General features: G+C 48.8%; 2 protein-coding genes across 2 annotated transcripts in view; both read left to right on the top strand.

The window, feature by feature from the left end:
* Positions 1–15,245, top strand: part of Erich1 (glutamate-rich 1) — a gene marked incomplete at its 5' end in the record, with an annotated part of 52,793,804 nt that overhangs the window by 42,068,148 nt on the left and 10,710,411 nt on the right.
* The window catches only part of Rab11fip1 (RAB11 family interacting protein 1), a 30,657-nt gene continuing 19,858 nt past the window's right edge, over positions 4,447–15,245 (top strand). For both annotated transcript variants that reach the window (NM_001191555.1, NM_001197241.1), the window contains 1 exon segment: positions 4,447–4,873. In NM_001191555.1, coding sequence (NP_001178484.1) covers positions 4,494–4,873 — 380 coding nt within the window. In that variant the 5' untranslated portion in view covers positions 4,447–4,493.

Below are 15,245 nucleotides of genomic sequence, written 5' to 3' on the forward strand. Positions count from 1 at the left end.
GTGCTCTTAACCACGGAGCCATCTCTCCAGCCCCTGGTTTGAGTCATGTTCGTCTTTTCTACTTAGCTGTTTTCTACTCACAAGGAATTGGAAGCCTTAGATAACTAGCAATGGTGACGCAGAGGTGAGGAGCCTATTTCCTGTGTACAAGAGAACAAAACAGTGTCCAATTAAATTGCCAAGACACAAACTAGAAAGTAGGAGACACGGGAGGTCTTCGTACAGAAAGAGTGGAAGTGCGGGGCGCCTCTGTTTGATGGCCATAGAGTGGTAGAGGAATCTAGACTTTCTCTGAGAGGTCTTGACAACGCCTTCTTGCTATCGATGACACGGCTTGTTCAGCAGAGGCATCAAGGGTGCAGAAAAGATCTGTGGGCATTATCTATCTATCCATCCATTTCTGCCAGTTTCTTTATTTCAAAACTTTTGGGGGATGGTTATGTATTTCTTCTTGGCAATCAATACTGGGCATTGAATCCAGGGCTCCACTTCTAAGACACCCATGGTAGTGGTGGTGGAGACCTGCATTTCCTCATGAATCAGCTGAGAAACTCTTTTCAGTTCTTGCCATAGTTTGCTTTCAGTTGCTGTGATGAACACCACACCTAAAAGCAACTGGGTCTGTGTGTCCCCGGTCAGCTTATAGTCAGTTGCCAAGGGAAGTCAGGACAGGAACTCCAGGCAGGATCTTGGAGGCAGGAACTGAAGCAGAGGCCATAGAGAGGTGCTGCTTACTGTCTTGCTCCCCATGGCTTGCTCAGCCTTGCTTTCTAATATAACCCAGGACCACCAGTCCAGGGGTGGCACCATCCACAGCGGGCTGGGCCTTCTCACATCAATCATTAATCAAGAAAATGCTTCACCCACATGGCTATAGGCCAATCTGACGGAGGCGTTTTTTTCTCAGTTGAGTGTCCGTCTTCCAAAATATATCTAGGTCTTTCATCAGGTTGACAGAAACCAACCTGCATACTCTTCAAACCTTCACACAGAAGGCATAGTCACAGCTGATCTAGTGGGCACGTGCCAAGGCAGCTGGACACAAGAGGCTAGACAGCTATTTACCAAGAGCTGGGTGAATGAATCACTGTAGGAGGACATTTGTCACCACCACACCCTGGAATCGGCAGCAAAGGATGAACACAGGCGGCCATTATTAGCAGACTCTTCCAGCCCCTCCTTTGGACTGCCTGTCACATGACCTACCTAAAATTGTCAGTGATCCTTTTTGAGTTAACCCTTCCAATGGCCATGATTGGCAATTAGGACGGCAGTGACAGGGTCCCTTGGCTTGTCTGACTCTTCTCCCCTCCCTCAGCATGGATGAGGAAGCTGCTGGCTGACCACTACAGATCTGCATTCCTGATGGACAGGAGCTGCCCCTGCAGCCCGGCTGGGGGACTGTGGAGAGGCCCGGGAGCCTTCCGGCTTCCAGCTGCGCTCTGCTGCCTTTGCCAAGGACAGCTGCCCTGCCTGTCCAGTCTAACCTGCCCGGCACCTTGTCTGTGTGCTCAGGGTTGACTGAAACTCTCTTCCTCTTTCAGTTGGACTGAGGAGTAGGCAGGGCAGGGTGGGAGGAAGAGCAGCTCTCACTCCGCCCTGACCACGGGAGGTATTTACAAACATTCCCAATGACCCTGCATGGTTGCAGGCCTGCCTCTGGGATAGCCAGCCAGCTGCCTGGGAGTGGTGGTGCAGTCAGTTGGTGGGTGGCCAGAGCCTTCTCGACTGTCAGCCTTGTGGCCTTTGTCACTGTACCTGTGTACCCCTAGTCAGGTCACAGTCAAAAGAGGAGCAGACAGATGGATTCTCACTCTGTCACTGAGTCTTGGAGACAGGGTGCTGAGGCCCCAAGAAAGAGGAAACAACCATCTTGTAGATCCACGTCTGGCCATCTTGTTGACATGTCTGATTCCCCCTCACCACCACCATCAGCACTACACCCAGCCCTAGGCATCTCAGTTGACCCCAGCATGGAGTCAAAAAAAAAAAAAAAAAAAAAAAAAAAAAGGCCCTGGTGTGTGTGTGTGTGTGCGTGTGTGTGTGTTGGTGATGGTGATTGATGAAGTGACACTTCACTCCCCCATCCTGCCATCTCTCTTAGCCAGAGTCTCTGTCTGACAGAAACCCAAACACATGAGGTCACAAATGTTCATGAGTTCTCTCTCGCTCCACCTCTCTCTCTTTATCCAGGAGATGCTGTCTGCTGCTCATGCCGAGAGGCTGAGAGACAGACTGTCTGTCCAGCTAGGGTTCAGTCTTTGCTTGCTTCTTGCAGAAGTAGCACAGAAAATTCGAGTCTGGGAGCTGAGCAACATGGCCCATGTCTGTAATCTCAGCCCTCAGAGGACAGAGAGACAGGACAAAAAGAAGTTTGAGGTCAGCTTGTTCTCTCTCTCTCTCTCTCTCTCTCTCTCTCTCTCTCTGTGTGTGTGTGTGTGTGTGTGTGTGTGTGTGTGCACATATAGGAAAAATAAGTATTTTAAAAATTTCAAATTTTAAGTGTGTGGGGTATTTTGCTTGCTTGTATGTCTTTGTGACATACATGCCTGGTGCCTGCAGAGGCTAGAAGAGACTGTCAGATCCTCTGGAACTATAGATAGTTATGAGCCACCCTGGGTGTGCTGGGAATAGAACATGGTCCTCTGGAAGACAACAAGTGCTCTTAACTGCTAAGCTATCTCTCCAGTCCCAATACCAAAATAAATAAATAAATAAATAAATAAATAAATAAATAAATAATAAAATTAAGTAAGTGTGGAGGAAATCAGAGTTGCAAACTTCAAGAGCCACTTTGGACCCCAGATGTAGATTTCATCTAGCTGGGGGGGGGGGGGTCACTGGACAAGCAGGACAGCCGACTGAGTATAGACAGCAAAGATGGGTACCGTGCAGGCAGATGGGACAGAGGGCAGACAGTCCCAGGGGGAAATGAAGGCCAACGGCTGTCACCAGCATGCTCTTCACCGTCACAGCTGTCTGGCAACTGGGCTCAGTTTAAGGATGCCACTGCTCACAGCCTTCCAGTGGCTAGCTCACCAGCTCTAACACTTGAGGTATAAACTCCAAATCCTGGTGTTGATAATCTATCTGCATGGCCCAGCCATCTTGGCAGTCTTATTTTCTCCACCTGACCTCAGACTAAGAATCAGGGGAGTTAAACAAGTCACCTGCCTTTCAGGCAGCTAGGTCAAGTCGAACTTCGGAGAAACCTGTGAGGAGTATGTGGGTAGATAAGGGGCAGCTGGGGCCCGGAGGGAGAGAAACTTTCTAGGCTGCAGGCTTGTTTACCCAGAAGTCAAGGAAAACAAAGGGGTGGGACCCAAAAAAGGAATGCCTTCAAGTCTCTAAGTGAGAAGTTAATGCCGCTGGCTGTTATTCAACACTGCAGGGGTTCCAGAAGTCAGGAAGGTCATTGGCTGGTCGATGGGAGGGAGCCAAGAGGGAAGGGAAGCCTGGAAACCTCGGCCGATCTGGGCAGGTAGCCACCCAGGTCTGAGATCTTGAGAATGTTGTAGTACCGGAGTGTAGTAAATTCTAGCATGGGAGCCAAGGCACCAAGGTTCTATTCCCAGACTTAATGTAGGAACTCGGATGTGTCATATCTTTCCTGAACCTAAAAGCTTTCAAAGTTACATTTCCACTCTGAATACTCGCCACGGGAGATTTCAGCCTTTGAAGGATGACCCGAAACACACAGGGAAGTCACCAATCTTAGACACTGACTGGAACTTAAAAAACAAAAAACAAACAAAAAACCCCAAAACCGAGTGGGAGGCCAGAGATGGAGCCCAGAGTAAGAGGCTTAAGTAGCAAGAAATGGGGAACTTAAGGGTTTAGTTTGGCAACCCCGTTTCCAGTTCCCCCTTCTTGCTCTTCCTAACCTAGCCTCACTTTATGTGGTGAAGGCAGGGTAGCACAGGCCGGTCCCTCACCTGCCCTCCCGTTCCCCATCGCAGTCTCTTACAACATCCCTGGCGCCCCGCCTTCTTCCAATGCAGTACCCAGGGGAAGCATCCTTGGAGTCGTGTGGCTTAGCTACCACTTTCGGAGCCCTCCCCATGTACATGCAACTGGGCTGAAAACGTAAAGGTATTACTTTCTTTACAGCAATCCAAGGAGTCACCGTTGCCTTATTTCACACATGAAGAAACTGAGGCAAAGTCTTGAGTAATCTACACAAGGTCACACATCTGCTGCTTGGCGTGGCAGGCTCGCTCCCGTTCCCTCGTACGGACCCAGGCAGCTGAGGACCACTGAGTGCGTCCTTACCTCTCTGCTCGAAAAACATCTTCAGGCAGCGCCAGCCCACGTGACCTCTAGGTCCCCGCCTTCTCCGAGAGCCCCGCCCCACGGGCAGGTGGCGCGCGGGCGCGGGGGCGTGACGGGGGTGTGGCCGGAAGCCTTAAAGCTGCCCGGGAGCCGGGTGGGCGGTCCAGACCGAGAGCAGCGGCTACCTACTGGCCTCCTAGCCGGCTGCGGCGTCCGCCACCATGTCCCTGGCGGCCTCAGCGGGCCGGGGCCCGGGGACTATGTGGTCCCCTACGCACGTACAGGTGACGGTGCTACAGGCACGAGGCCTGCGGGCCAAGGGTCCCGGGGGCACGAGCGACGCGTACGCGGTGATCCAGGTGGGCAAGGAGAAGTACGCCACGTCGGTGTCCGAGCGCAGCCTGGGCGCGCCCGTGTGGCGCGAGGAAGCCACCTTCGAGCTGCCGCCGCTCCTGTCCTCCGGGACCGCGCCCGCCGCCGCCGCCGCCACCCTGCAACTCACCGTCCTGCACCGCGCGCTGCTCGGTCTCGATAAGTTCCTGGGTCGCGCCGAAGTGGACCTGCGGGAGCTGCACCGGGACCAGAGCCGCAGGAAGAAGCAGTGAGTGGCCGCGGGGCGCGGGGAGTCGAGGGGAGGAAGGGCGCTCTGGCAGCACACCTTGGGGGGCGAGTGTGGCAGCCACCGGGCGATGGGAGGGAGGCCTTTGGCTCCCACCTCGCCCGCAGTCTCGCCTAACTCAGCTTCTCTTCGGGCTATCAAGTTCCAGCCTTCCCTGTTATGGGGGCTTTTGGAAGATAGGAGAACTTTTGAATCCTCAGGGCGCCCTTAGACTGCACGGCACACTAAGCACAAGATGAAGTTTTGATGAACTGAAACAATATGCAGGTAGGAGAATTCGTATTAGGTTGGGTATCCGCTTTCTTTATCTTACGTGGACGCCCCCCTGGGTGTTCTGTTGAGCTTGACGCTTTGAGATGAAAACCCCTGGAGTGAAAGTCCAGTACCCCAGAGCTGGACGATTGCTGGGAGGGTGGCTAGAAGAGAGGTGAGGAAAGAGCTTGGATTAGCCTAGCTGGTTACTTTGCTTGACCTTATAGATGCCAGCTCTGTTACCACCAAAACCCTACAGGTTGAGAAACATTCCCGTGTGTTCCCTCTAAGGACTTCAGATAAACTGAGCGTTTTAAATTTTCCTTGGGATGGAGCAGGAGGCAGAGGAGCTGAATTTTCCAGGCTAGGGTGGGATCTGTTTCAGCAAGCATATTTACAGTTGAAATACCTGATTGGTTTTTGTGGCCAGAGGTGAATAGGCATTCATCTGAACACAGAGTTTAAAAGGAAAGCCTGAAGCCAACTGGGGTGTCCTGAAGCATCCACATACAAGCCATGCTGTATCTGCAGAGGGGAAGCCAAAGTTGTCCTTACTTCCTACCCGGATTAAATGCCATTTGAGGGGCTTGGGCTGTTGGCTATTGGCTCTTCGTCTTGCCCCATTCTAAGATGGATGCCAGACAGCCTCTCCATGCTGGAGATGGGGGTTCCCCAGTCCTAGGTCTGATGTCCACTTGCTCCTGACTCATAGCTGGGTTGCTCTGGCTCCAAACACCCCCGTTTCCCTATTTATAAATGGAGCATGCTGCTACCCTTAATTGCTGTTTGCAAAGAGTTGCTGCTTCCTGGGTTAACGAAGCCAGTGTGAAGGTTCAAAAGGTCCAGCGCTGCCCTGTGAGGGATGAAAAAGCCTCCTTTAGCTCTCTTCTCTGTATCCTTTTCCCTCGTTTTCTCTAAAGTAACCCTAAACCTTCATGGTCACTCCTGTTTCTGTCACATGAGCTGGTTACCACTTAGTCACAGTATTGACTGGCAGGGAAATTGTGCTTACTTAATGGGTTTTTTTTATAACTGACATAAGATGTCTTTGCTTTTCAAAAAGTAGGTGAAATCGCAAAGTTTCCGTCCACTAGGGAGCTAGGGACTTTCCCAGCTGTTGGGGGAACCCAGTTAAACCCATGAAAGCCTGTTGGATGCCCTTGTATAACTCCAAGGTGCCCCAGGTAGCTCTGAGAGGTGAAGAATACAATACAGCTCGAGAGCTAGAAGTTTTAGCAGAAAGAAACAGGTTTGGCTGGAAAAGCTATTTGAACTAGTTATTAATGGTTTGATTCCACCTTACGTGTTAAAAATTAGAAACAATCTTGGTCTGCTGTGTGTGCAACTGTGTGTGTGTAACAAAACAGTTACCCAACAGAGGGTGATTTTTCTTATAGTTTCAGACACTGAAATCTGAGGCCCATTATCACATCAAGAGCCAACTTACTAACTGTGCTCTCGATAAGGCGTGTATAGCAGATTTATTTGCAGACAAGGAAAACACGCTTTTCTATCATGATTCTGACAAGTTGCTGACCTCAAATTTAGTGAAATGACACACTTTTAAAGTACCAAGTAGCCTTCTATGTAGGACAGCCTAATACGTGGGACAGCCTAATACGTGGGCAGGATCCATTTAGTATCAAGGACTGTGTGGCCTTCAGTTAGGAAAGATAGGCAGGAATTAATTTTACTCTTTTGTATCTGTTTAAGGCTCCAGTGGGCGTTGGTTACATAGTAGTCAGTTAAGTAGCCAGACAACAGCAGACATGAGTCAGAAGTATTTCAGGTAAGCAGCATGAAAAACCCTCAGCCCAGCTTTCTAGTCTCCGATCTCCTGTAGTAGATTGGTTTAAAACAGAAACAGACAAAGCTTTTTTTTTTTAAGATTTATTTATTATATATGAGTACACTGTAGCTGTCTTCAGACACACCAGAAGAGGGCATCAGATCGCATTACAGATGGTTGTGAGCCACCGTGTGGTTGCTGGGAATTGAACTCAGGACCTCTGGAAGAGCAGTCAGTGCTCTTAACCACTGAGCCATCTCTCCAAAAAGCTTCTTAAGATGCTAAGAGCAACAACACTTGGGAAATAATCTCTTAAATTACTTATTCAGCCCGAGAGCTGGAGGGTCATTATTGTAAGTAAACACCATAAAACTTACGATTGCAGTAATCTTCAAGATTTCAAGACAGGGAGGCAATGGTGGAGGGTCTGTTTCTTGTGTCTGTTGAGGCTGAGTCGCCTGCCTCTGAGAGCGTTTGCATGTTGTAGAGGTTAGATATTTTGAAAATCTTTAAAAAAAAAATAGTAAGATGCTGAAATAAGTTACCAGAGCGGGGGGAAAATTGGTTTATTAAAAATAAGCGTTGAGTACTTGCTTTCCTGAGAGACATAGCATAGAGAAATGGCTTACCTGACAATAGAGGTCATTAAGTCACAAGTAAGCACCCGGAGGTGCCTTTGGGCTTCTTATGCACATTTAAATAGTTTTATAGCGGGGTGGAAAATTCAAGCATGCGGTTACTAGTCTCTCCCCTCCCCATTCCCCCTTCTGCCCCCTTTCTTGTAATTTCCCTTAAAGATAATGAATGTTGGGCCTTCCTGGATATGTTCTTCTTAGAAAGCAGGATGGGCTCCTCCTACCCCAGTGTAGAAAACTGAGCCCCTGGCTCTTGTAGACTTGGCCTCATGTTGGCTGTGGAATGAAATGACCACAGATGAGAGTGGTATCAAAGTTGTCACAGCTCTCATAGTGTTACTGGTGATTTCACTTGTTAGACATTCAGTCAGTGTAGAGGAAGCTCTGGTTCCACCCCCTTCTCGTCTCTAAAGCGTATCCATTCTTTTAATCAACACCTTTTTTTCTTTGTCTGGTACTAGGGATTGAACTCATGGCCTGATGCATGCCAAGCGGGCTCTGAACCCCTGAACTCTATTTTTCAACCCTCCAAAAATACTTTTGCGTGAGTGCACGTGTATATGTGTGGGTATGGGAAGAGGCCAGAGGTTGGCATCAGGTGATTTCCTCAAGACCTCTCTCTACCTCATGCATTAGGCAAGGTCTCTGTCACTTGAGCCGAGAGTGGTCTAGCTGGTCAGCTTGTTCTGGGGATCCCCTGTGCCTGTAGCAGATTGCTGGTGGGCCGCCACACCTGCCTGACATTTAGGTGGATGCTGGGGTCAGAACTTGGATCCTCAGGGTTGTGAGGCAAATGCTTTGCCCATTAAGCCGTCTCTCCATCTCCCTCCACCTTATTATTTCAGACAGGGTTTCTGGAAGAACCTGGATCTCATTAACGCGCCTAAGCTGACTACAAGCTACAAGGTCCTACCTCTCCTTAGTTGCCCCAGTGCTGGGGTTGCAGACCCTGGCTTCTGGGCCTGGCTTTTACATTGTGCTAGGATCTGAACGTGGGCCCTTATGCTTCCTTGACAGGCACTTTCTACACTCTACAGGCTGCACTAAAAATATTCTTTAGGACTGCTGTGTGCCAGATGCCAGAGAGGCAATATGCTTGCTTCAGGAAGTTCAGAGCCTTGTTGGGAAGTAGATCTTAAGCAAAAGAACGCAAGAAAAAAATCAATGTACTGTGCTTAATCGTGGAGAGGGAAAGAACAAAGCTATCCAAAACGGAAGATTGGCACTGGAGAGATGCCTGGCAGTTAAGAGCATCGGCTGCTCTTCCAGAGGACCAGGGTTCGATTTCCTGCGCTCACCTGGTGGCTAACAACTGTCGGTAACTACTGTTCCAAGGTTTCCAGCGCCCTCTTCTGGCCCCTAAGGACACTGCCTGCACCTGGTGAGCAGGCATGTGTGCAGTGGAAACACACACACACACACACACACACACACACACGTCAAAATAAAAATTTATGTGAGAAAAAAAGATTTGTAAAGTAAAAATGATCAGGGGCTGGAGAAATGGTTGAGCAGTTAAGAGCATTGTTTGCTCTTTCAGAAGTCCTGGGTTCGATTCCCAGCATTCACATGGCTGCTCACAACTGTCCGTAACCACAGTTCCAAGGGATCAGGTGCCTCTTCCCCTGAGGCTTCTGGATGGACATAGTGCACTTACATCCATGCAGGCAAAACACCCATATGCATAGAATAAATACATCTAAAGGGAAAAAAAAATTTAAAACAAATGATCAGTAAGAATATGAAGAAGGCAGTTGCAAAGGAGGATGTGATGGGGAAGGGGGCCCAGCTACTTAGGAGTGCAAGGCAGGAAGATCATTTGAGCCCTAGTATTTCACAGAGCAATAATAGGTAAGCCTTGGTTTTATGCTTATGGTGTTGGGGATTAAACTCAGGTGTTTAATGTGTGCTGGAAATGTGCTGAATTACTGAGCTGCATCCCCACCAATGACTATTAATGGCCTCCAAGACATTTCTAAAGAATAAAGAGGAATCGGGGGTGGGGGTGGAGGCTGTGCAAAGGCCCTGCGGTAGAAGTGCAGGATGAGGCTAAATGGAAAGGAATGGCTTAAATCGGAAGGAATTGGAGACCCCCGGGTGTTAAAAAGGATGTGTGATCCAGTTTATCCAAGTTCTTGAGTGAAAAGGGATTTGAACTTGGCCTCGTCTGGAATCTCACAGACCAGATGGGAGGGAGGCTGTTGCAACAATTTAAACTGGGTGGTGGTACTGCCAAATACGGTGATGGCCACGGAGATGGCAAGGGGTGGGTCCTTTCAGAGATATGGTATAGATTTGATTGCTCTGTCTTGGGACAGATTGGCTGTGGGAGGGGAGAAGCGGGGAATGATAAGATTCAACAGGTGAACTCTGGGAGCCGTGTGTTGAAAATGAACCAGGAAATAGTTCTTCTTTCTTGCTCCAGCAGTCACCCTGATACCTGGGTGAGGTCACCATGACAAAGTCAGCTTTGGGTAGTGCCCCTTGAGTCTTCCGTTGAAACCAGTTCCGTTGAAACCAGTGACTCCATTGGAAGGGCCATTGAAAGCAGGGTGTGGACACCTGTGTCTACAAACGCCGACTGTTTAGTGCCAGCCAAGTGCTTGCCTGGCAATTGTGTGGCTGGTGTGTAACCTTGTTGGAGTGCTCTGGCAAAGTTGATGATGTCACCGTCTCAGGGAATACAGGACAGAGGAAAGGAAAACCTGATCTATAACACAACAGTGGGGACAACATCCCTGTGCCAAAAGTAGCACTCGAGTATGTGAACCATCTATTTCACATCCGAGACGGCGAGGGAGTGCTGGAAAACCTTGGGCCTTCTCCACCTTCCTAAATTCCCTCCTATCCAAAGGCCCTCACAGTGTTTCTGTAGCTACCGTCTGAGGAAGAATCTTATAAGCAGTATCCTGATAGGCCATCTGAATTGTAGCTGTTAACTTTGAAATAATCATATCATAAGCAGTGCGTGTACTTGTTAAAATGCCATCAACTCCCCACGTAGTTGCTTAGCTATTCATTAAAACACATTGTCATGGGAAACGTCGCTCCTCCTTCCCTCCCTCCTCGGAAGACAGCTAGTGCTGTCTTAAGCTCAGCTTCAGAAGTGAGAGGGAACTCAAGACAGAGGTGGAGGAGAGAGCAGGTCGTGCAGCAATTCACAGCATTGCCTTTTGGCTCTGGATCTAGGACAGGCCTCTAATCCTTCAGGGCCTTTGAATAACACCCAAGCCATGTATTGACAAGTGGGTCTTCCTCCCCACAAGGTGCCCCAAGTCAGACAGAGTTCATGCCCCCAAGAGACCATGCCTGAGATGCCTGCTTTCACCTGACCACTTCTGTCCTTGTTTTTTTGTGATCGGCACCCACCATTGTTGAGAGTCAGTGAGTGGCTTTACTGAGTGAATAGCTGAGATTCCTGCATGGCAATGGTAGTGTGCATTCAAGGTTTTGTTTGTTTGGCTAGTTGGTTGGTTTGTTTGAAACCTGTAGTCCAGTCTGGCTTCAAGCTCTTTATCCTGCAGCAGCTTCTGCCTCCTGCAGTCTGGAATTTCGGGAGAGCACCTTCCACATGGTCAAGAGAGCCTCTTCTCGCCAAAGAAGAAGTGTGTTGATAACCTGGTAGAGAAAACCAGGGGCCTGAGCGTCCAGGCTGACCCCAGGGGACATGAGGAATGTGCTGTGGAAAGAAGGCAGCTGTAATTATCTTCCCTGAATGGTGGCCTTTCAGCTGCCCAAAGGGAAGGCATTTGCAAGCAACACCAGAGCTGTCCTGGAGATGTGGCTGCCACACACTTCATTTTTCTGTGTCCTTCTGTGATCAAGGGCATGGCTAAGCTCCAGAAGGAGATCCTACAGAAAGAGCAGCCCAAAAGGGCCTCTTGTTATCACCGAGAACGGTGCCTGATCTGAAGAGCAGCAGCAGCAGCAGCAGCAGCAGCAGCAGCAGCAGCAGCAGCAGCAGCAGCAGCAGCAGCAGCAGCAGTGGCGGCGGGCTGAGTCCTGGGGTCAGCATTCAGGGCCGTGACCTCTTAGAGCATGGTTTTCTCATGGAGAGTGAATGTGACCTGTAGGTCACCAAAACGGAGCCTTTGGTTTTTACTAACCACTTGTTATTAAGGTGTGATTTAACATGAGATTCTTTGGGCTTGTTTTCTTCCTGCTTTGAACTTACGGTGATTATAAGATAAACCACGAGTCCTCTGCTCCCTTGCCTGGAGTCATAGCGGGAGTCCATCCATCTGTTCACAGGGCAGGGAGCGGACTGAGTGTGCGTTGATGTTGGTCACTGAAGTTTGTGTTCTCTCGGCCGAGGCATGGAGCACCTGTCTGCACACTTTCTTTTCCCATCCTTAAACGCAGTTTTCACGAGGGATCTGTCACTGTCAGTGATAAATTCCTTTGGCAGGCGCCATACCTCATTGGCAAGTTCTATCTGATCTCAGGTCTCATTATAAAATAGTACCACTTATGGCTTTCTGAAAAAAATGATCAACTTTATATAAGTAGACAGTTGTAGGAATGACAGGCCTGCATGTTGAAAGTGAATTAAATTTTCTAATGTGTGGAAGGTATTTCCGTACGGGTGCTTGGATTTCTGTTGACCGAGTAGAAATCCCATGATCATAGGCTGCCGCTGACCGCACCATCCATCTGTATTGCTGATTGCAAGAGCTGTCAGTCCCCCTTTCACCCGCTGGTGTGAAAGCCATGAAGGCCGTGGTGATGGTCTTTCCATCCCTAACAAGTTCCAGACTTTGCTCGTGGTGTTTTTAAGTTCTTCCATTAAGAAGAGAAGGAGGTGGAGGAGGAGGGGGAGGAGGAGGAGGAAATGATATAAGAAAACTAAACTGAAATTCTATAATACTATTTATGTAGATGAAGGTGAATGAATGTTTTCCTATACCCTCAAATGCAAGTCCCTTGGTACTTATATAGATGGGCATGTTTGAGAATTCTGTAGCTGGGGTTGGGGATTTAGCTCAGTGGTAGAGCGCTTGCCTAGCAAGCACAAGGCCCTGGGTTCGGTCCCCAGCTCCAAAAAAAAAAAAAAAAAAAAAAAAAAAAAAAAAGAGAATTCTGTAGCTAACATAGAACTATTTATCTTCATGTTGTTGAACCTTCTGACTTGGGTCAGCTGTAGCATTCTCAGGTGTCAGCCGTCAGACTTGGTGGTATGAAGATCATAAGTGTTAGCTTACAGGTGATTCCACTAGGCTCTCCCAGGGACCTAGCAACAGCTTATGTCATCACCTGTTGCCTGGCAGAAGCTTCAGGTGTGTGCAGCCAGATAAAAGGACCCCCCCCCACCCCAGTTCCCTCTCTCCCTCCCACCCTCCCCCTCTCTTCTCTTCCCTTCTTCCCTCCCTCCCTCCTGGTGTTCACTTCCCTCCCTTCCCCCAGATAAACCCCTTTATAACAGATCTGTTGCATGTTGTAATTTCTCAGAGGAACACCATGGCGTGGGCTCACCAGGTGCCCCCTCCCCGCATTATAGTTCATAACTCTAAGGCATGCACCATATGCTACAAATAAAATTGCCTGTGCGTTTGGATTCTAGCTAAGTAATAATTATGGCTGCAATTTACAGTAGGCTGTGTTCTAGACCTTAAGTCATCCAACTTTATGAAATCCTTCTGAAGCAGGTGCCCTCAGCTTTGTTTCAGAAGGGGAGCTGGAACCAGAGAAGGGTTAGATGAGTTACCCAAGGTCTCTCAGCTCAAAACTGCTAATTGCACGCGGTGGGGTGGGGTGGGAGGAGTGGGGGGAGTGGGGGATGGGTAGAGGAACTATATGAAACTGTAGTCATTGGACTAGCATGGTTTGAGTGTGCTTTTAAAGCATACTTGATTTTTCTTTTTCTTGTAACTTTTGTACGTGTGTGAGGGGGGCGGTTTTGTTTTTGCTTTCATTCATTTCTGAGACAGGATCTTGCTATGTAGCTCAGTCTGGCCTAAAACTCTGAAATCCTCCTGCATCAAGTGTAAGTGCTGGGACTCCAAGTGAGCTCCACCATGTCCTGGCGTTTTGAGTCTTGATTATTAAAGACTAGGCAATTTAAGACAGGGCCAGGAACATTCCTTTTATCTCTCTCTCTCTCTCTCTGCGTGTGTATATGTGTGTGTAAAACACATGTAAAGTTCAGAGGACAACTTGAGTCAGTTTGGCTCTTCCCCCACATGAGTCCCAGGGACCTAACTCTAGTTCAGGGTTGGTCACAGTGACCTTATCTGCAGTGACCATCTCAGCAGCCTCCAAATTGCTCTTTACCTGCCTTTCCTGTGTGTGTGTGTGTGTGTGTGTTTCTTGATGTCACTAGCTCTTAGGACTAAGTTTGGTGTCTCCTGATAAATAGCCTTTACAGTGCTCCTAAAATGTTTTGGAGATGAGGTTTAACACAACAGCAGGGGCCGTCCACTGCCCTCAGGATGGTTAGGTCTGCCAGCCGCTGCCGGCAGGCAGAAGGAAGGACTCAGGTAGAAGGTTAGCCAATGGGCGATTCTATAATCAAAGTTCATTCCTGCTTGCCACCTACCCGCCTCATGCCACAGCAAAACTTGCTGAACTGCATAGCTGTTGAGAACACACTGCCAGCATTTTAGAGGCTGTACATATCTCTGTCCCTGGTACTCCGTGCTGCCGCCATACTATCCAGGGCAGAGTGTTTTCCAACCTCAGCAGCCCACGGTATGGCATTCTGCCCTACTGATAATCACTAGGGAAGACAGCTCCTGAGCTGCTCCATGAAATGTCCCTAAGAAAAGACAACTGTGTGCGTTCTGCTTTCAAATACCCTGTAGGGTGCCATTCTATCCCTGCAGCCGCCTTCCTCCCAGAGGAGCCGCCTTCCTCCCAGAGGAGCCCTGGGAGCCGGAGTCGGCTAGGTTTTGATGCTGGGTTTCTATGGAGATGACGCTGACTTGCATCACAGCTTGTAATTGAGATTTGGCCCTAAGAGAGAAGTTGTGCTGACTCTGAAGTCTAAGCTAGACCCTGAGACCCAGAAACGAACACTGTCACATCTATAGAGTGGTAAAGCTGTGGTCTTCTTGACCTTCCTGCTTCTGGACCCTTCTGGTGTTCAAAGCAGATGCCACATTAGCAGTTTTCCGAGAGAGGTGGCTAGTAGAGTCTTCGTGGTGAAATTTGTACTTTAGAGGGAGTGTCTTTTTTTTTCTTTTCTTTTCTTTTTTTTTTTCCGGAGCTGGGGACCAAACCCAGGGCCTTGCGCTTGCTAAATGCTCTACCACTGAACTAAATCTCCAACCCCTGGAGTATCTTTTTATGTGGAATATTTTACGTTCTTCACAGGGAGGAAGTTCCCAGCAGTCGTCTTAGAGTTTGAAGTTAGAAATTAGCAGCAGGGCTAGCCTTGAGGCTTGGTGAGTAAGGGCACTTACTGCCAAACCCTTCAGTACCCAGGAGCCACTCGGAACCAACCCCTACAAGGGATGCTGCTCACCGTGGCACAAGGTGTACGTTCTCTCTCACACACACAGTGTGTGTACACTCACACACAGATAAATAAGACAAACACATACATGTAATTTTTTTCAGATTTATTTATTTTATGTATTTATTTATTTTAGGAAAAGAAAGCAGGCAGCTGCTGGCCCAGTGTAACTAGTGATTTGGGATGTTTGGCGCCCAGGCTCCTCCCCGGCAGGAGACAAGCCAC

The sequence above is a fragment of the Rattus norvegicus genome, chromosome 16 (genome assembly GCF_021556685.1).
Source record: "Rattus norvegicus strain SHRSP/BbbUtx chromosome 16, alternate assembly SHRSP_T2T, whole genome shotgun sequence".
Classification (NCBI taxonomy): domain Eukaryota; kingdom Metazoa; phylum Chordata; class Mammalia; order Rodentia; family Muridae; genus Rattus; species Rattus norvegicus.